This window comes from Rosa rugosa, chromosome 1 (genome assembly GCF_958449725.1).
Source record: "Rosa rugosa chromosome 1, drRosRugo1.1, whole genome shotgun sequence".
NCBI classification, from domain to species: Eukaryota; Viridiplantae; Streptophyta; class Magnoliopsida; order Rosales; family Rosaceae; genus Rosa; species Rosa rugosa.
Genome location: NC_084820.1, coordinates 23,444,586 through 23,466,268, shown reverse-complemented (window position 1 = coordinate 23,466,268; position 21,683 = coordinate 23,444,586). Strand labels below are relative to the sequence as shown.

General features: G+C 37.6%; 2 protein-coding genes and 1 pseudogene across 2 annotated transcripts; 1 reads left to right on the top strand and 2 right to left on the bottom strand.

Moving 5' to 3' along the window:
* Positions 1-1,419: 1,419 nt before the first annotated feature.
* On the bottom strand, positions 1,420-13,845 carry LOC133724830 (probable LRR receptor-like serine/threonine-protein kinase At1g56130). Its single transcript, XM_062151709.1, has 28 exons — positions 13,593-13,845; positions 13,383-13,471; positions 12,718-12,786; positions 12,426-12,485; positions 11,417-11,648; positions 10,873-11,068; positions 10,713-10,784; positions 10,561-10,632; positions 10,400-10,471; positions 9,982-10,053; positions 9,573-9,644; positions 9,390-9,461; positions 9,213-9,284; positions 9,051-9,128; positions 8,860-8,931; positions 8,461-8,532; positions 8,308-8,373; positions 6,253-6,318; positions 5,954-5,998; positions 5,277-5,341; positions 4,806-5,185; positions 4,089-4,287; positions 3,829-3,990; positions 3,170-3,288; positions 2,721-2,931; positions 2,403-2,634; positions 2,151-2,301; positions 1,420-1,949 (listed from the first exon to the last, which is right to left on the bottom strand). Exons 1-28 carry the CDS (start codon positions 13,843-13,845, stop codon positions 1,536-1,538), a joined length of 3,735 nt encoding a protein of 1,244 aa, XP_062007693.1. The 3' UTR covers positions 1,420-1,535.
* Positions 13,846-15,261: 1,416 nt separating this feature from the next.
* Positions 15,262-15,879, bottom strand: LOC133724822 (uncharacterized). The gene has a single exon (XM_062151684.1). It carries the CDS (start codon positions 15,877-15,879, stop codon positions 15,262-15,264), a length of 618 nt encoding a protein of 205 aa, XP_062007668.1.
* Positions 15,880-17,293: 1,414 nt separating this feature from the next.
* On the top strand, positions 17,294-19,501 carry LOC133724820 (cysteine-rich receptor-like protein kinase 29; annotated as a pseudogene).
* Positions 19,502-21,683: the final 2,182 nt, after the last annotated feature.

Genomic DNA, 21,683 nt, shown 5'->3' with positions numbered 1-21,683 from the left:
ATTTGGAGAAGACGAGAGGTCACATTTTTGGTTGACTTGGAACGAGGTTGATGTGGGACCGAGTAGATCTGGGATGTTTGACACGTGTAGGGTTGGGGTTTGATGGGTTTAGAATGGAGCGGTGGAGATTTGGAGCTTGCAAGTTGTTATTGAGACCAATCTGGAAATGGTAATAGGTTGCTTTTTATGGAAGGAAAGGAGAAAGTTTTGCATGCAAGAAGTTCGGGATTTTCTTTTTAAAGATTTTGAATTTTTTTTTTTTCCAAATAGGATCAAAAGATTTCACTCCTACCCACATGGTGGCTCGAATCCAAGACCTGTATCCTAAGTAGTGGGCGCTCTAACACTCTAACCACTAAGCTAACACTACTTCATCGCATTTTGAAATTAATTTATCTTAATTTACCTTAATTTGTGCTTATTGAGTTTATTTATATAATAAGAAAACTTACGGGATGACAAGGCATTGAGCAACACTCTTTGAGTCGGTCTCATGGTCTGTGTGACATGTTATAAAATGCACGTTATAAAGGAGAGTTGTAAAGGATTACAAGTGTCACACTCTTTAGTAACACACATGACTGTCATCGTTAGTTGCAGTGAGACACTAGAAATAGCAGAGTAGCTTCATGAAGGATGGGATCATCTCTCCTTCAAGTTTTTTTTTTTAATTTTCTTTTTAACAATATATATATATATATATGCATGTATTATTATTAAGAGAACCCACTTTGTTAGTTAAAATGAGCGTGAAAAGACATAAAGACTCCCACACCATATATTAGTTTCAAATCATTTTTAATATTTGAAGGTTATTAAAGTAAATAACAAAATACTAACAAAACAATTAAAAGAAAAAAAAATATTTAATAACTACTCATATGCAGATATTTTTCCATCAACCCTATGTGTACAATAACTTCCCACTACTATCATCTCTAGATAGCTTCCCACTATTCTCATCTATAACTCTCCGTTTTTCCCTCTTTTCAAATAAGTAGCAAGGATGTAGTAACATCGTTTTTCACTCTTTCCGTTTTTCACTCCTGGTTTAGGTCCACAATCATTGTCATCCCCTGTAGTAAGGATGTGTGGCACTCACGTTCTTTGTAAGTTAATTTTCAAAGTGCTTGCTAATCGGTTGAAACGAGTACTTCCGGAGTTCGTGATGGGAGAATATCAGAGTAGTGACATCGTTTAATTCGTGACAATGTTATAACCTAGGCATTGATGGACGTTTCCCCATTATTTTACCAACCCTGGATGTTGATCGAAGGAACACACTCTTTCATAACTTGTAACTTTGTAAGTTCTTCGATTACTTTTCCATTTACACATAGTTCCAGAGCTCCAGTTTATCTTCAACATAAGGCTGGTCCAACCAAAAGACAGAACAAGATACAAAAACAATGAATGAGAGTTTCACTTTATACATGAAGAATCAAAAGTTGCGTGTATATTCTCGCGCCCTCCTCAAAGAAATTGAAAACAATCGATCTTTAGGGACGTACCACTGAATTACTTGTTCAAAATTCTCACCGACCATCAACATCATTTTTGGACATAGAATGAATGGCATTAGGAGGTGATTGCCCCATTATGCTTGTACTTGCTAATGAGTTGTTGAAGCTAAAATCAGTTCCTCTAGTCGTCATATCAGTCACGTTGGTGACAATACTTACACCGTCCAGTTTTGTTAGGCTGGTGACTGTAGTTAAATCATCAAATTTCCAGTCAGTCAAGTAACCGGGCTTTGAAGTTACTGTTGTCACTTCCATATCTCCTGAAAGCATTCCCACTACACGGGACATGGATGGTCGTATCATTGGTGATGTTTGAGTGCACAAAAGTCCTATTTTGATTATTCGTTGTGCTTCTTCCTCATTGAATTCAGATAATCTAGAGTCCACTAGTTCAACTGCCCGTCTGTTTTCATGCAATTGCCAAGCCTACGAAGCAAGAACACATTATCATTAAAAATGAAACATATGCAGAAGATAACTAAAAGGCATATAATGATCGACCTGCGTTTCAAGAAGCGCTTTTATAATCATAAAGCAATGAACACATCAACAGTCAAAAACTGAAAAATACTTGGAACATTTGTGGCAAGGAAGGATAGACAGGGAGGACAAAAACAAAGTTCTTACCCATTCGAGAAGATAAGTCATTTCTTCACCCAAACTCGGATCAGAATTTGGCCTACCACTGACAATTTCAAGAGCCACAACACCAAAGGCAAAGACATCAGTCTTCTCTGTAAGGTGTCCACGCATGGCATATTCCGGTGCAAGATACCCACTGTATCATTGACAATAGCATAACATGTTTGTAAGACAAAAAGGGAATGGAAAACTAATATTTGAAAGAAAATAAGGTGACCGAATCTTGTAAGATCTTACATTGTTCCCGCAACACGGGTACTTATGTGGGTCTTTTTCTCATCAAAAAGCTTAGCCAAACCAAAGTCCGATAACTTGGGGATGAGATTAGTGTCAAGCAGAATATTACTGGCCTTCACATCTCTGTGTACAATTCGAACCCTTGATTCTTCATGAAGATAAGTTAAACCTCTAGCTATGCCCAAGCATATATTAAAACGTGTTAACCAATCAAGATTTAAACGTCTCTTTCCTGATTCATGCAATCCATAATAACAAATTCTTTTAGTGCTTTGTATTATATCACGCATAATGCATAATAAATTAACATTCTTATACCAAATAATGCTTGATCAAGACTGTTGTTCTCCAGATACTCATAGACAAGAAGCCTTTTAACTCCCTCAGTGCAGAATCCGTACAACTTTACCAGGTTATTGTGTTGCACAGCAGATATAGTGGCAATCTCAGTTACAAACTGGTTCTTTCCTTGGTGGGATGCAGCAGACAATTGCTTCACAGCAATTACTCTTCCATCACCAAGTGTTCCCTATCAATCAAAACATTATGAAAAAAAGTTTAGCAAGATTATTGTATGCGCATTGTCCAGCATCTGTAGTGAAAACGCGAGTTCAGCAACTAAAGAGTTCGATGGGTTGAATATTGTAATGTTTCAGGATGTCATGGTCTACATTCAGGCATATGAAATAGGTATGTAGAAGTGCAACACCTGTATCGACTAGTAAACATTAACACATGGATCCTCTTTTATTAGAATAATAACTTACTCTATAGACAGGTCCAAATCCTCCCTCTCCAAGCTTATGAGCTTCATGAAAGTCGTTTGTAGCTGTCTTTAGTTCAGGATAACTGAAAGTAAGTGGTCCAACATCTATCCCATACAGCTCTGCAAATTTAACATAACACACTGTTATGTCTGTAACTGTAAGCCTGTTCTTCAGCCAATCAGTTTCCCTTTTCCTTTTTTTTTTTTTGTTTTTTTTGGTTTTCAGTTAACCATGAAGTAAGCATCTACTGAAACACGCTATATGTATCTGACATACAAAGAGTTTGCAATGAAAAAATAAAAAAAAGTTGAACTTCGTAGTGATATAGAACAATGGATTCACTAAAACCAAATGATGCAGAACATGGACAGAAATTGAAAGAGAACAAGGGCAATAAAAAGAAGATAATAGATAAAAATTTAAAGAAGAGCAACAGAAAATAAGTGAACTTCTGAATATTGGAAATCTTCATCGCTTAATGATCAAAGCCTCAAGTTACTATTACTAAATAAATAGTAAATTCAAAAATTCTAGTCCTAGATAAAAACAAAATAGGTTGAACTTAATTTATGAGCATCTATAGCAAACACAAAATTTAATTGCAATTGCCACAGACTAATGATAGATTTCGTTGAACAAGAAAAGAAGTAGCAGTTTACCTTCGTCATCATCAGGGTCAGACCTTTTTCTTCTTTGAATAAGATAAAAAGCCACAAACAACAGAACCAAAAGTACTCCACCACCCACAACAATCCCAGCAATCAGCCCAGTTCTATTCTTCTTACTAGTTGGAGGGTTGTTACTGACAGTAGGTATGAAATCTGTACAAAATCTCTTTAGTTGATTATGTGAAACCACTTCTGAAAATATCTGAACCTAAACATGCTAAATTGCATCTCAAATTTCAACATTATATTACCCGGTGTAGCACTGATGGCTGCGATAGCAGGTCCATAAGTACCCCGCTCAGGTATACAGCAAGTCCCCTTTCCGGCCCAAAAGAGATGGATTTCAAGGTAGTTCTCCGAAACATGAGCCGTGTATGGCTTCTGAACAGCTCCGAAAGATGACATACCTGCCTCCTTTAGTATATCAAAATTCTTTGATACCAGAATGCCCTGAAAAGTAATAAGGGAGGATATTAAGTTTGCTTAGTATGAGAGAGTACAGTGATGCTTGATTCACTATAGTTTACCATAGAGATTGGCATATTTAAGATTTGGATTTGAAATGACTTTGAATTATCGAGGTTTCAGAAATTAATTGAGATGCGAAAGCTAGTCAAAAGGTTATTGTAGTGGTAATGAACTAAACTTCGGGGCTAAAGAAGACATGTGATGATTATTGGCAATAGATGGGGAGTGAAGACCATATCAAGTAAGAGTAATTGAGTGGTGATTACTTTTGGATCTACTCCATATATCCATCTGATTTTAAAATGACGAATATAATTGATAAATTTGTTATAGACACTTGATCTGATTCAAAAAAGACACTTGATCTAATTTATTCAATTCAACAATTTAATATACCAAGAGAACCCCAAGTCAACTTCACTAATTCAATAAGGAAAAGTTATCATAAGAGCTCATAACATGGTTTTATATATAAAAGAAAAGTTTAAGATGATACAGACCTGGATATAAATATCAAAAAGACGTCTCCCAAGAAATTTCCCGGAAGTAGCAGCCAGAATGACATGTTCTGCAAACTTGAGGTTCACGGTGTAGTTACCATTCTGAAGCCCCAAGCCAAAGTATCTAATTGATGAAGCAGAGAGCCTTGCAGTCTGGAATAGCACAGAATCAAAAGTATTTGTGAATTGAGATAAGGAGAAGCTTGTATACTGAGGATTGGTACTGCCAGTGAAATATCCGACATTGCTAACTCCCCATCTGCCTGTGCCAGTCACAAAATATGAAGCTGGTCCAAGGGGCTCATTTTCCTTCTCATACACAATCCCATCGGAGGAAGACGTAAACTCAGGTCCTCCACAATTAATTCCAAAATTATAATCTGCAGAAAGATGCAAGAGCATATATCAGAGAATGGTCACAAAGGCATTTTAACTTACAATAACAATGGTTAAGGCTTCGACCATACTTACAGATTCCAGGGCCACGATTGCAAGGAAAGTTTCTTTGAAGGCAAGCCAACCCTGAAGGAAGACCACTGAAATAAATAAATAAGTAAACACCGAAATGAGTATGGCAGTTAATTTCTGGGTAGCAAGAAATGACCAGATTCTCAGGCCCGCAATTTTCTCACCATGAATAGCTTAATGTGAAATGTGCTCTACAACTAGTCCAAAGGGAAAAGAGAAATATTATTTATAGCTATGAGTTCTTGGCTACAATAATTACGGATGCTAATCATTGAGTGGTTGATACTCATGTCGCTTCTCATGGGAGGCCAAGGGACAAGGGAAGGTTTGGTTAGATGCTAGGTCTGATTTTATATTCTATATAAGTAGAGATTGTATTTCTTAGTGATGACCAAGAAATTGATTTCTAGCTTCCGCATTTTGATATTGGTGCAACACATATCTGGTACTTAGATATGATGATCATTGGATTGGTAGCGGGAACCTGAGTTACAATTGAAACGACAAGAAATTTGATTTTGAGGTGCAGCCTGACAGAGAGGTATTACAATAGTAGCCTCAGTTGCTATACTTAAGAACCAATACAATGACAGGCATATATTGTAAGTGAGATGCAACTCTCACATCCCTTATCGAAATGTTCAAAACACTAGAGATGAGCTCAGGGTTAAAGGAATCACCTGCTCTGTAAACTTTCTATGCTGAAGTTGTTGGCAACAAAATTACTGCAAAATACACCCAATTGTCAATGTTAATTTCATCTAATAAAGGGACATTAGATACTTATGAAGGAAGCCCATCCTGCCAACCAAAAAAAAATTTGTATACTTGGACAAAATATCACTAAGAACTAGCATATCATAATATAAGGAGAGTAAACAGAGTCATTAAACTAGAAGCCTTTTAACTGATAGAATAAAAATTTTGTCAAACAGAAACGTAAAAAATGCTAAATAAATAGTGGAATATGAAGACATACAGCTGTAATTTTTCTTCTTTGACCCAAGAAGGAATGCTCCCATCTAGATAATTGTACGACAAATCTCTGCATACATATCATGACAAAAAACATCAAATACCATAGTTTATAAATTTTAATATAACAATACTGCTATCATTATCAAACTTCAGCATATGTCACATGATATTAATACTTTGATATATGATTTGCATCATGATAAGTTGAATATAAAGCCTCATTTTCATGCCCCTGAACCCAGTAGATTATATTTCAGGCTTTTGCTAGAATAGGAGTCCACATCATGAAGAGAAACAATTTGACTGAGCAAGAGAATATACTGCAGGACTAAGAATAAGCTCCAAACAATCTTGAAGGAAAAACAATATCAAAAATGCTTTATACTATGTATCAAAGTGTTGAGAATATATACATCCCACATGGGAAAAATGGGACCTTGCCTATGAATTTATAAGGGTTTTGGCCACTCCATCCATTGCCAATTGGTTTTAGATGTGAACCTCAGATTACTTTATCATGGTATCAGACCAGGTTACCCACGTGTGCATGCCTCACGGTAGAGGTGGCAAACGAGCCGGCCCGGCCCGACCCGGCCCATTTTAAGCGGGCCTAGTCGTGCTTCGTGCCGTGCTTGGGCCGGCCCATTTATTATCGTGCCGGGCTCGTGCCGGCCCATTTACTTAAACATTAAGCCCGGTCCGGCCCATGGCCCGAACCCATATTGTGCCGGGCCGTGCTCGTGCCTACCCACTATAAAGCACGATTTTAAAATCTTAATTTGAATAAATAAAAAATAATTTTATTTAACTATTTAGAAAATTCAAATAAATTAAGTTCTACAATATTTTTCTCAATCTTAGCTTTTTAAGATTAGTTTTCTAATAATTTTTTATATTCCACTACAAGAAAAAAATAAAGAAAGAAAAAAATAACTCAAAATATATTGCTTTTAGTATATTATTGTGAGATTAATCTTTATTAATATAATGAAGATTTAGTATCATATTATTCTTTCCTTCATTCTGTAGTTGTATTATTATGAGATTAGTCTTTATTAATAAACATATATTTAATATTTAGAAAAAAATACTTTATGTCAAAACAAGGATATAATGTTTTATTTCACTATTTTGATAACATAAAAGAAATAGCATTGGTGGAATTGTCATGAGATTTTAAATAAAAAAGTCTAATATTCAAATCTCATCATTGTGATTTTTTAATATTTTTAAAAACAAAATGAAATTTTGTGTTTGTAACGGGCCGGCCCACAATATGTCGTGCTTGGGCCGTGCCGGGCCCATTATGGGCTCGGGCCGGGCCGGGCCAATGGGCCAATATTCCTAGGCCCAACCTGACCCGTTATTCTAACGTGCTCGGGCCGTGCCGGGCCACTAACGGGCTTGGGCCCTGCCAGGCCGCTTTTAAGCGTGCCGGGCCCGTGCCGTGCTCGTGCTTAGCGGCCCGTTTGCCACCTCTACCTCACGGCCACACGGGCTCCACGTCACCCAAAGTTGTCCACGTGCGGAGGTGTGTTGAGAATATATACCATCCCACATGGGAAAAATGGGACTTTGCCTATAAATTTATAAGGGTTTGGGCCACTCCATCCATTGCCAATTGGTGAGAATATATATCATCCCACATGGGAAAAATGGGACTTTGCCTATGAATTTATAAGGGTTTGGGCCACTCCATCCATTGCCAATTGGTTTTAGATGTGAACCTCAGATTACTTTATCACAAGGTCACTGTCAAAGTTTCAAAGTTAAGTGGAGCACTCAGAATCCTTCAAGTTCAGGAAGCGTGCAATTCAGGTAAAATCATCGCAATCTGTTCATTGACACAGAGATGACTTATTCAAGGGGTGTGATTTTGGCACTCCACCTTTCAACATATTTTACCACTTGCACTCAACTTTCAGCCCCTTAGAAGTGGAGTTAAACTGTGAAATTGGAGTGCCAAAACCACTACCCTTGGCTAATGGAAACCAAATATATCAGAAAGCTTGAGTTTAATGCACTAAGATCTGTAGCATAAATGCTGAAAACTTACATATTGAGAAGAGATGCTGTCTTATACTCGGGAAGGGTGCCATTCAACTTATTGTTTCCAAGAAACCTAATTATAGACAGAAATACATGCCTCAATACTAGATGACTACATTTGGGTGGTGTATAAAACAATCAAGAGGAATTGGTGTATTACAAGATGGAGAGAGAACTCAAATTAAAGAGTGAGTCTGGTATCTGTCCATTTAAATTGTTGAAGCTCAAATCCCTGGGGGAGGCAAGAATATAAATCAGTTACATGCTTTAAGCCAATAAGAAGTAGCGGTAAAAATTCTTATAAGAAAAAAAGAAGAAAAAAAAAAGAAAAAAGAAACGAATGATGATTATGATCTAAAACTGGTTGGATGCAATTGAATGGAAATTACTCTATTTAGCCATGTTAGAGAAGAGGATAATGTTGCAATTAAGAAGTCGTATTGGTTTCCTTCTGTATTTAAAAAGAAATACAAAAAAAGTACTTAAAAAAAAAAGTTCCAGTTTTGGCAATTTGGGTTTTCTCAACATGTATGGTCACCATTCACCAAGAAAAACTTACAGCTGAGACAAACTTTGGTATAATCCAAAATCGGAAGGAATTGAATCAGAAATTTTGTTATTCCTCAGCACCCTGCAGGATGTGAAACCAAATTGCCATGATAAGTTTCATATGGAAAACAAACAAGAAGACAGAAGTATGATCCCGATGTTGTGATACGTTCAAATATAAGTGAGAAATATTTGCCTTACAAGATATTTAGAGCCTTCATATTCTCAATAAACTCAAGAGAAGAACTCCCATTGGCATTCGACAAATCACTAATGCGTCTGATATTACATCAGATAGCAAATGGTAAGCTTTGTAGATATGAAAAAATAAACAGAAAGTGACAAGTAGATCTAGATACTCACAGCTCTTTAATAGATGTCAGATTGGAAAATGCAAATGGTATAGGACCTTCGAAAGAGTTTCCTTGAAACCTCCTAAAGTAAAATAAAGTTAAAAACCCATAGAGCTTAACTATAGGATGAAAATATTGTCAATAAACTGCAACTAAACAAAAGTAGTATTCATTTACAGTATCTTACAAGGAAGTAAGCTTTGACAAATTCCCTATGAAGTCTGGTATCCTGCCAGAGAGTTCAACGTTTCTAGCCCAACTGTAACAAGCAAATGTACAAATCTCTTATATGTATAAACTATAAACCTTCATCATATCAATTAATGCTTTTTTCATTTCTGGAAAATAAACACATTCGTAAAGCTCTTACAAAATCTCCAAGTTTTGTAGATTAGCAAATGTTGGTGGAATCTCACTTCTAACTCCACAACTATCAATGTAACTGCCAAAGTAAACAATAATTAATTGTCATAAACGTATTGCTACCTTAAATCTTTTTGTAAATTGACACCTAGCAGTCATTAGAGAACAGATGAATGTCCAAAGTAAATTATTAAAATATGGTAATAGACTAATAATGTAAATAATAGTTGTATCAGTTCCGATTTTGCAGATTTTGTACCTATACATCTGCATATACCCACAGTTCACTATCCATTTGCATATAACCAACAAAACTGAGGTTAGAAATTTTTTGTATGTAGGATCATTTCAAAACACCTGATACCCTCATGCCAAAGCTCTGAAAAAGAAATGAACAACATATATATCAAACTTACAGCTGCTGTAATTTGAATAAATTCCCTAGCTCAGATGGCAGAGAACCCGAAAAGTTGTTTCTCCCAAAAGCCCTACAAAAGTGACAAGTAATTTCCAATTGATATTACTCTTTGGTGCAGATAATCAAGATTAAGTGCAAGCAGGTAGATGACAATAAGTCTTGTTTGAATCAAGCAATACAGAGATAAAATTGAATAGGGAGACTACTAAATGGGACTATATTGGAAAAACGTCTTAATATTTGAAATAAAGAAGATATATATAAAGAAAGCAGTCATATACATCAAGGTTTTTGCTTTAAATAAGAGTCCACCTGATCAAACTGTCATATAAAGCTAAGTTCTCTTGTTTTGAATCACACATTCAAACAAAGTCCCCCTAATGAGTGGTCAAAGGCTCCCAAATGAGAAAACTTACAATGATCTCAGTTCAGTAAGTTGTCCGATTTCTTTTGGTATCTCGCCTGATAAATCGTTGATGCCAATAGTACTGGAAATTAAAATCAAATAAATGATCATGAACACCAAAATAAATCCATTGAATATAGCATTCAAATAAAACGGTTTAGATGTGCATACAAGTATTGCAAGCCAGTTAGATTTGCAATGGCTGCAGAGAGGGGTCCTGAAAGGCAATTCCTTTCCAAATTCCTACAATACATGGGAGAATATCACAAATTGGGTAACTAAACTGAGTCCAACTCAAGTACACGAGTTCAGAGAAAGCATACAGATTGGTGAGGGAAGTCAAACTCCATAACTCGTCTGGAATTACACCAACAACTTCCAAGTTCTGAACTTTCCTGCAAATTCAAATTATGTAAAGCTAAAAAATTGAAGTTCTAGGGAGCGACACTGAAGCAGAAATGAGAGATTGGAAGAGTGAACTACAGTTGGGTAATGTGACAAATGGTGCCGGATTGATAAGAGCAGTCACAGATGATGAAGGGGTTGTAAACGGGGTCATCAAATTTGGTGGAGTGACTGAAGTCTATGGCAGCTCCAGTGCATGGGTCTCCGGTTGTGTTCCATTGCTTCGGATTGGCCCGAATATTCCATTTCTCAAACACTGAATTCAAAGCTCTCGCTGCAAACACCAATTACAAAGATTGAAACCTCAAACCTTTATGTTGTAATCACAAAAATATCAACTTTGCCAAAACCAAAAAAAAAAAGGACAACTTTGCCAAACATATGAGTTTTCCATCATAAAATGGTAGCAGAAGATCAGAAGCTTTTGGCTGGGAAAAGAGGTTAGCAAAGTGGTGATAGATGAAGTGACAAGATTGTCCTGCACCATTTATATGGGTTTTTTTTTTTTTTTTCATGCAAAGAAGTTATTGTTATGAACTTATGAAGTTGACGACAGTCACTTTTAGCTCTCTTCTGTAACAAGAAAAAAAAAAAAAAGCTGTCATTAGAAAGATTTAGAAACCTTGAGATGGGTCAGTGGTGGCATTAGTAGCTTGAGGTTGAGGAGCAGGAGCAGAAACTTGAGCTTGTACTATACCAGAGATGCACAAAAATAAGACCAAAACTGATGGGGAGGCACTCCCTGACATGAATGCTTTCATCTTGGTTGACATGCAAACTGAGGGACACAGTGAAATTGGGTTTAGAGCCAGGGTGATCAAAGTAGTAACAGAGTTGAAAAAGACGATCTGTACCTGCACAAAGCATTTTGGGCTATCAAGTCTGAAACAAAGAAGACGAGGTGACATCTGTCCATTCAAAAAGGAATGATTCCGGTCTTCCAGAGGTATTAAAGTCTAGGTGAGCATTGACTAGGTGAGCATTGAGTGTCAGTGTGACATGAACGCCGGCGACCGGGGACCAAGATGATAAAGCAAGAGAGACAATCTCGTACAAGTTAAACTCCAATTGGAGAGAAAAGGCACGTTTTCATTCCTTTACTCAAAAGATTGTTAAAAAGTAAAAGATATTTCCACAATCTCGTGCTCCCATTGAAACTCTCGTTGACAGATGTTATTACCAACAAATTTTCGTCACAATATGTCATTTACGAATCTTCATCTGCAAACGTCATTACTTGTTCGCAAATGCTACTACCCCCAAGGCCCCAACTATTGTTGGAAAAGCTGATATGCTGTTATAAGTTCAAGACCAACTTTTATTCGTTTTTCGAGCCCATTATGTAGGAGCCCAAGAAAGTATGCAAGGCCCAATGCCATATCTTTAAGTATTGTTAAAGGCTTAAAGCTAGTTATTATCATCAATTGAGCCCAAGAAGTTAAGCTAACGTTAAAACCCACAGCTATATAGCTCTCAATTTGTATTCTACAGAACCGTATGACCTAGGGCTGGGCTCGAATCGGGCCAGGCTCGAAAATCAATAAGACCGAGACCGAGACCGAAATTATCGGTTTGGGCCGGTTCGGTCTTTCGGACTTTTCAGGCCCAATTTTCAGTTCAACAAACTTTGCCTGTTTTCCCTGTTTTCCAAACTGCAGTTCTGCACTTCTGGTACCTGGAAGACTAGAAATCTAGAATGCATATCCAAATATCCAATTATCTCATTAACATAACAATAATCATGCATTACTACAAGTTTATACTTTATAGCTTACAACACAAACTCACAAATACATTGTCTCATTGTCCATTGTCCAACAGAAAACAATCCAAATTTAAACCATGTGTTCGATCAATTGAAATTCAAATTTTAAATGGTACTACAAGTCTACAACTGCAAGTCTGCAACACAAAGTCACAAACAGGAACACAATTTCCAGTTTTGCACAACAGCTCCAGAACTCCATGACAAGTTGACAACTCCCTCCAACTCTGCATTCACATTTCAAACCTGATCAGAGATCAATTTACAAATACAAAGTTAACATGTAGTACTCTCCAATCAAACATAGCAATGATGCAAGATAATATAAATTATAAAAATGGGCAGTTTGCCAAATCAAACATTAACACAATACCAAATCATGAACCAACATAAATGCAACAGAAACATGAAATCATGAACCAATACATTATCCAACAGAAATGCAACAGAAACATTAAATCATGAACCAATAAAATGCAGATTGTAAAAATGGGCAGTCTGCCAAATCAAACATTAACACAATACCAAATCATGAACCAACAGAAATTCAACAGAAACATGAAATCATGAACCAATACATTATCCAACAGAAACAGTAAATCATGAACCAATAAAATGCAGATTGCAAAAATGGGCAGTCTGCCAAATCAAACATCAACACAATACCAAATCAGCATCCACATTAGGCAGATTAAGTCATGAACCAATAAAATGCAGATTGCAAAACATAAACTGATAAACCAATGAACTGCAGATTTTTAAAGAAAAACTGGGCAGTAGCAGTACCTTATTTTGCTGTTTTTCTTTTGCCTGCATCAACTACTTTTGAATTCTTTGATGCTTTAGATGATTTAGACGTAGATGGCTTTTCAGGCTGATCAGTTGTAGAAGCACCTTCCTCCCTTGCATGTTCTGCAAAAGTGCGAAGTAAAAAAATAGTGAAGTTCAAACATTGAATGTAGTGTTTTTCAAACGTTGCATATAAACTTGAAATAAATTAACAAGGAAACAATTCGAAAAATAAAAATCATACCATCCTCCACACTTTCATAAAATTCAATGTCCTCGATAGTAGGAACATTTTGAATGTTGTTGATGCTCTCAGATCTGATCCAGTTTTGGTAGCATATCAATGCTTCCACTGTTTTTGGAGTTAGAGAACTCCTAAAGGGATCGATGACCCTTCTGCCTGTGCTAAAGTAAGACTCACTTGCCATTGTGCTAACTTGTATTGCCAAAACATCCTTGGCAAGTGCAGCAAGGTTAGGATACTTGGCACTATTCATCTTCCACCACTCCAATATATCCCACTTTTGAGGATTTGGAGGCTTTTCAATCGGGTCCAATAAGTATCTATCCACTTCATGCCCAACAACGGCTTCGTCGGAGTCTTCCAATTCTCTCTCCCAATCCTACTCCATGTCGGCTATTTTTCCAGTAGCCTCATTGTCTTTTTGGAGCTGGTTTTGCTGCCTTGGCTAATTGAGCTCTCTCCACTTCTAGATTTTCCATTTCCAGCCCTTGAAGACATCATTAAGGAGCTGTACAAATCACAAAGAGACACTAGGAGCTCTTTAACCTCGGCAGACTTCTTCTTAATGTCATCAACCTCCATTTTCAGCCACTTATTGCAAATACTTTCAAAGTTTCGGATCTTGAACCTTGGGTTTAACACCAAGGCAATGAATAAAAGCTGATTGCAGTCTTCCAGGCTTCCAAAATACTTATCATACTTTCCTCTCATCTTCACAGACATATCGAACAAGATCTTCTCAGTCTCTGAACAGGTGCACATATACGGTTGAGTGAACAATTCATCGATCTCCGATTTGATGGCCACTATATCATGAAAAGCCTTCCATGAAGTTGGGTGATTTGAGGCACTAATCCTCATTGTCACATCATAGAAGACCTTTAAGAACCTCACAAAAACTGCAGCCTTTTCCCAATCCTCTTTAACCGGTGGCCCCACCCTTTTTCTCTTCTGCTTCTTCCTTGAATCAGACCCTCCAACTTGCAGCTCATCAACTTCCTCATCGATGTCTTCATCCTCATCAAAGTATTGCGCATACTTGTTGTCCTCCTCATCTGCCATTCTATCAAATGCTTTTCGCAGCTCTAATGCAGTATCTAGCATTAGGAAGGTAGAGTTCCACCTTGTTGCATTGGCACATCAAGGATGCAAACTTTCTTCGACTCAACCTTCTCCTTCTCTGCACATATTTTAAAAACATCAAGCCTTTGTCCACTACTTCGAACATAGCGTATTGCATTCCTAATGGAAGCAACTGATCTCTCCATCGTTTTTAGGCCTGATCTGACAATGAAGTTTAGAATATGTGCAAGGCACCTAACATGCAAGTACTTGCCTCCAAGAACAGGTGGTTTCTCCCAGCCTAACATCTTCTTCCTAATGTACTCAATTGCAAACATGCCTCTAACAACTTCCCTATGTTATTGCCCTGATGATTAGGAATCACCCTAAAATTTAGTATTCTTTTGTGCAATGTCCAACCAGCATCAATGAAATGGGCAGTCACCACCATGTAGTTAATATTTTGCACCGATGTCCATGTATTGGTGGTTAAGCAAAGGCAATGATTCCTTAACTCTTTCTTCAGCTCTAATCTGGCCGCTTTATACATGGACAAAAACTGTTTCACAATAACCCTCCTAGAAGGCACAGCCACACGACAAAAATATCAAAACCCCGGCCTTTCAATGAAACTAAAAGTCAGTTCATCCATTACTATCATCTTGCAAGCTGCTTCCCTGCAAGCTTCCTGACTCCATTTCACCATCACTAACTCCTTAGTACCACCAGTACTCAATACCTGCTGCCCACTTTCTAAATCAACCTTACCCGGATATTTTTTGCACACTTCTTGTATATGTCTCCTAAGTGAACTAGTTCCGTTTCCATAACTATCACATGCCAGATCAGTTCCACAGTAATTGCACTTAGCTCTCTCTTTAACACAAGTTTGAACTTTCTTACCATCCTTAATCGCAAACTGAGGCTTCTCAAACTTCTTGAAGTGCAACCACACCCAAGATCTTCCAGCAGGTTTTTCTTCTTTTTCATCATCTGCAGCATTGCTCGTTCCAGCATCTGCTGCTCCATCACGTTTTCTCTTCACACTAGCCTTCTTTTTCGAGCTTCTGAATGTTTTCGGAATCGTCTGAACTCTTAAAGCATCAGTTGGTGTTGGAAGAGCAATGGCTTTTGAATTGGAATTGGTATTGGAATTGGAATTGGAATCAGAACTTTGGGATGAATTGGAATCAGAATTGTGGGATGAACTCTGACGAGAAGCCATGCAATTTTATCTCCTGTGTTCAACACAAAGTAATTTTATCTCATACATTTCAATTTCATTCACAGATCAAGAGGATTGAAAAAGTCAAATTGAAAACCCTTAAATCTAGATTACTCACTGAACTGAGTTGCGAGGAGTGTCGACGGCGACGGGAGAATCGAAAGTGCGAAATGGTGGAGGCGAACTTCTGGAGCTTCGCATCCAATCAAGGAGTCGCTGGCGGAGGAGGATTTCCGATTTCGGAGACGGAGAGTGGTGCAGCAGCTGGTAATGGACGGAAAGAGAGAGAGAGAGAGAGAGTGAGAGAAGGGTGAGACCGTGAGGGAAGGACTGAGTCAGTCTGAGAGGGAGAATCTGAGATGGTATCGAGTATCGACTCGATCTTGATACTATCGAGAGAGACTGAGAGAGGGAGGCTGAGGTGAGTGAGGTCGGGTTACTCGACCTGTTTTACCGTTTTAGGGTTGTTATTATTATTTTTTTAATATTTAACATATTATTATATCACCCAATCAAGGACTGACATGTGGCAACTGATACAAGGTTCGGGTCGGGTCGGGCCTTCGGTCCCTGAAAATTTGAAGCCCGAGACTGAACCGATTATATGAATTCGGGTCGGGCTTTCGACCGAACCGAAAATTCCTATATTAAAACCGAACCGAATCGGGCTTTTTCCCTCTGTTCGAGTCGGGTCCTCGGTCTTTTGGGTCCGGACGCCCAGCCTATGACCTAAGTTAGGTCCTATAAAGAATCCCTTAAATCAAATCAAGGGAAAAAAAAAAGTACATGTTCACACAAGCTTATGATCTTCAGTTCTTGACCACCCACCAATGTCGTGTAGGTTGGGCGCCGACTAATTACTATCACTTGCATGAATTAAATGCATAAAATGAGAGAGAGAGAGAGAGAGAGAGAGAGCACGGGACAAACTGGCTAGCACATGCTAAAACTCATAGTCGATCATAGTGAAAAAGCTTGAAATTGAAGTAACAATGGTGAACGAAACCCTAAGCTAGAGGTAGAAGACAAAGAAAAACAGAGAAAATAAGAGGAGAAACTACTGGTATGGAGTTTGTACAATTTCGCAACCAATCACACTAAGCTTGATTAACCCTTTTATACTAATGGTGCTGTAACTAATTATTCTACTCTTTCATCCAGGTTTTGACACGTGTAGCTCATTTTGTGGTCTAGCATTGTCCATGTGAGTATTTGCTGAGCTCTTTTCCATTTTGTCTTGACTTTGACCTTGATTCAGATTCAGAGCTTGATAGTTTTCCTTCATCACTTTAAAAGCAAAATCCCACCATGACAATGGTTTCCTCAGCAACTCTATTCTTCTGTTCTCATATTCTGTTACTCGCAGTCACTCAATCCCTTCCTTAGCCATCGTTTTCAGCCTATTCATGTTCCAATGGAAAAGGCAACTGCACCGCTAAATAGTACCTACCAAACAAATCTAGGCACCCTTCTCTCCACACTTGTCTCCACCAACGGCAATGGCTATGGCTTTTACAATTCCTCCTATGCCGAAAACTCATCCAACGAAGTTTATGCAACCGGACTTTGTAGAAGAGATTTCCTGGAGGATGCTTGTCGTAGCTGCCACAATGAGTCGAGCCACAAGCTCATAGAACTTTGTCCTAACCAAAAAGAAGCTCTCGTCTTTTATGACACTTGCATGTTACGCTTCTCAAACCGATCCCTCTATAGCCTCATGGAGGATTCCCCTGCTTTCTATCTCGTGAGTCCAAGAAATGTAGCATCAACAGAAGTGGAAGGGTTCTTTGAAGAGCTTTGGAAGCTAATCCAAAGATTGAATATTGAAGCTGCAGCAGGTGGTTCACTTCGTAAGTTCGCAGTAAACAACACAACTACTTCAGATTTCAAGACAATATATGCACAAACGCAGTGCACGCCAGAATGCCAGATTTGTTCGAGCAAGATTGCACTGATTGCTTGATTGGTGCTTATGGAAACATCACAACTTACAGTTACGGGAAGGATGGGGCCAGAATTCTTAAGCCAAGTTGTAACATTAGGTATGAGCCTGCTAGCTTCCTCGACCCCGCAAATGTCGCACCACTTCCATCATCGCCACCAATATATCCGCCTTCACCATCAACCAATAGCACAAATTCATAAGGTACATTAAGTATATATGTTGCATTTATATGTGTGTGTGTGTGTGTGTGTGTGTGTGTGTGATGATTAGCTTCATGTTGATTCTCGCCTTAGGATTATTCATCGTGATCTCAAAGCTAGTAACATCCTAATAGATGCATAAATGAACCCCAAAATTTCAGATTTTGGCATGGCAAGGTTGTTTGTGCTTGATGAAACACAAGGCAATACTAATCGTATTGTGGGAACCTAGTAAGTACTTGACAAGGCTACAGAGCTTATAATATCAGTCATTTTGTTCATTTTGATCCATTTTAGTACAGAGCTTACCTAGCTTCTTCTTGTTCAAATGCAGCGGATATATGCCTCCCGAATATGTGAAGCATGGACATTTTTCTGTTAAGTCTGATGTCTATAGTTTTGGCGTGTTGATTTTGGAGATAATAAGTGGACAGAAAAATAGTTGCTTCGATCATGGAAAGAATGTGGAGACTCTTCCAAGCTATGTAAGTAAAAGGAAACATGTATAGTTTTGGTGACGAGAAAGAAAATTCAGTCTCTGACTTTATATATAATGCACAAATGAATGCAGGCATGGAAAAGTTGGAGGGAAGGGAAACCTTCAAATGTGATAGATCCCAGATTGAAGAATGGTTCATGATAAAGTAATATGAGGTTCACATCCAAAACCAATTTGGCTATGGATGGAGTGGCCCAAACCCTTATAAACTCATAGGCAAGGTCCCATTTTTCCCATGTGGGATGTATAATCTCAACACGCGCCACAATTTGGCAATGGATGGAGTAGCCCAAACCCTTATAAACTCATAGGCAATGTCTCATTTTTCCCATGTGGGATGTTTAATCTCAACATGCGCCATAGGCAAGCCATACATGTGGACAACATTGGGTGACGTGGAGTGGGATGTATAATCTCAACACGCCCCCGCACGTGTGACGAATTTTCAAGCCATACACGTGGACAACATTGGGTAATGTAGAGCCCGTGTCGCCGTGAGGTATGCACACATGGGTAACCCGCTCTGATATCATGATAAAGTAATCTGGGGTTCACATCCAAAACCAATTTGGCAATAGATGGAGTGGCCCAAACCCTTATAAACTCATAGGTAAGGTCCCATTTTTCTCATGTGGGATGTATAATCTCAACACGCGCCACAGGCAAGTCATACACACACAACATTGGGTGACGTGGAGTGGGATGTATAATCTCAATAGTTCAAGGGCTGGAATAATGAGATGCATACACATTGGACTGTTATGTGTGCAAGAAAGTCTAGCTGATAGACCAACCATTGCTTCAGTTATCCTCATGTTCAATAGCTACTCTCTCAGTCTCCCAGTACCCTCAAAACCAGCCTTTTTAATGTATAGTAGCGTCAGATCCAGGAGAAACGTTGTCTCTGTCGAAGTAACCAAAAATGATGATGCTTCATTAATCACTGAAAGTAAATCCTCGCTAGAGCTTGAAGATTGATCGATATAACAGCACTTTTTCGATCATAATGTAATTTAATTAGCATCCATCCGTTTGAGTCACTTTGGTACTAAACAGTTCGATTCATTCATTTATTGTCTAGATACGTGCTAAATAGGCCTTTGGTATAGACATAATCAAAGAAGAGTGCAAAGTCGGCTGCTATTCTGTAGCTTCAAATTGGTTTAGCAGTGGCTCTCATTTGTTTATTAACTTCTCTTGAACCACTTTAACTAATTCAGTTTGATGGGATTTGGCTCCTCTTTTTGTTATTTTGAATTGTAATAGTGAATGTTTAGTTCTTCCTCAATTTCATTTTTCTTTAGCTAGTTCTAGTTGTATGTGTTTCTATTATGAAGGTTTTGGCTTCGTCTTCCTCTTTTTGTATCTTTTTTTTTTAATAATTTTTTTTTATGTTGCATCTCTTTTTTTATATATTTTTTTAATCCAAAAATGTCATCCCAATATTGTATTTTAATAAGCAATACAAAACCACCCAAAAGAGTTCATCAGAACTCAAGAGAGCCGTTTGCAGATTACCCTGAAACGCTAGTCTAAAAAAGAATAAGAACCAAGCATACTCCCAGTACACCCATCTTTTTGAAAGTCCACACACTTTTATTTAACCAAAACCCAAAAACTCCAAAGTAGGAATAAAAAAAGTCAATAGAGCAACTGGTCTTTGCGACCTAACAAAATTTAAATACTACTATGGACCATAGAGACCCAATCCATCCAACCCCACACCAAAGAATATTCCAACCCATGAGCCCAAAAATGAGTCCCACAATCCAGTTCGAGGCCCAAACACTCCAAGCTTGGGAATGAGCAGGAAGATAGGCACCACCACAACTGCCAGGGGTAATATTGTAATAAAAAGGTTTGTTGCAAATGATTAGAAAGGAAAAAAAAACAAAAAGAGTTAATTTGATTAAAGTCCAAAATCTAGATCCTATATTGATTGTAGTCCGGATGGATTTTTTTGTTAATCGCGGTCCTATGACTCAGCTGCCATATTAGAATTATTTCCTTTTCTATCTTGTTGATTCAACACCTAAATTTTTCATTCCTAATATACCCTTATTTAATATCTTTTGCACACAAAATCAATATATTAACTGTAATCCTAAATTATTGCAATCTGTTTTAATATAATATCAGAAAATTTAATATGTTGACATTAATTTATATTATTAGTTCCTTGATTGAATTCAAAAGAAAAATCTATATATAATAAGACATTATTCTTACTTGATCTTGCCTGATACATATTGCCTCATTCTCTTTCTCATTCTCCTTATTCTTCTTCTTCTTTCTCTCATCTCCTAGCAATATTGTCTCATCTTTCTAATCACCATCACTTTTCTTATCACCACCATTGAGGTAAATATTATTATTCCGTTTGTGTGTGTACTGAAATTGTTGACTTAATTTGTCTTCATCACTCTCTTACATGAACCAATATTTCTCTCTTATCAATGGATTGATGATTTGTTATAGTGTAAATGTAATTTTTGTTTATGTATCTGCATATGAGGTATATATAGTGCGTGGTTAAACTTTTACCTTTATTTTAGACATATATAGTGAAAAACTTACCTCTTTATGAGGTGAAAATAATTATACCTCTATATGAGGTTAAACATTGTAGTTTGTATATTATTTTTTATGTTGATTTCGTGTTTTATAATTACATGTACCTTGTAGTTAGGTTGATTTATAATTATATGTACCTTGTACCCTAAAGCACTTTCTACCTTTTGGTTAGGTTTATACTAGAATACCTTTTTTTCTCTTTGCGAAGTGAAAATATATGCCTTTGCATGAGGTAAAACACTTATGCTTGCATACTTTTTGGTTAAATTAATTTTAAATTCTTTAATTATACCTCGTGATTAGGTTGACTTGATATTTTAAGTTTTAGGGAAAATGATCATTTACCCAATTTTAGCTTAAAAATTGCCCACTTACCCAAACACTCTAAGAGATCATTTCCCTAATACCCAATTATGTATTTTTTATTTATTTTTGGGACAATTTTGCCCTCTCCTTCTTTGTCACTTAGAGAGAGAAGTGATCGAAGACCTTGCCGAACTCCGGTGACCAATGGCCGGCCGCGGACTCAGGCGACCGGTGACCGGAATCCGGCTACCGGATTCCGAGTCAGATTTTATTACCCCCC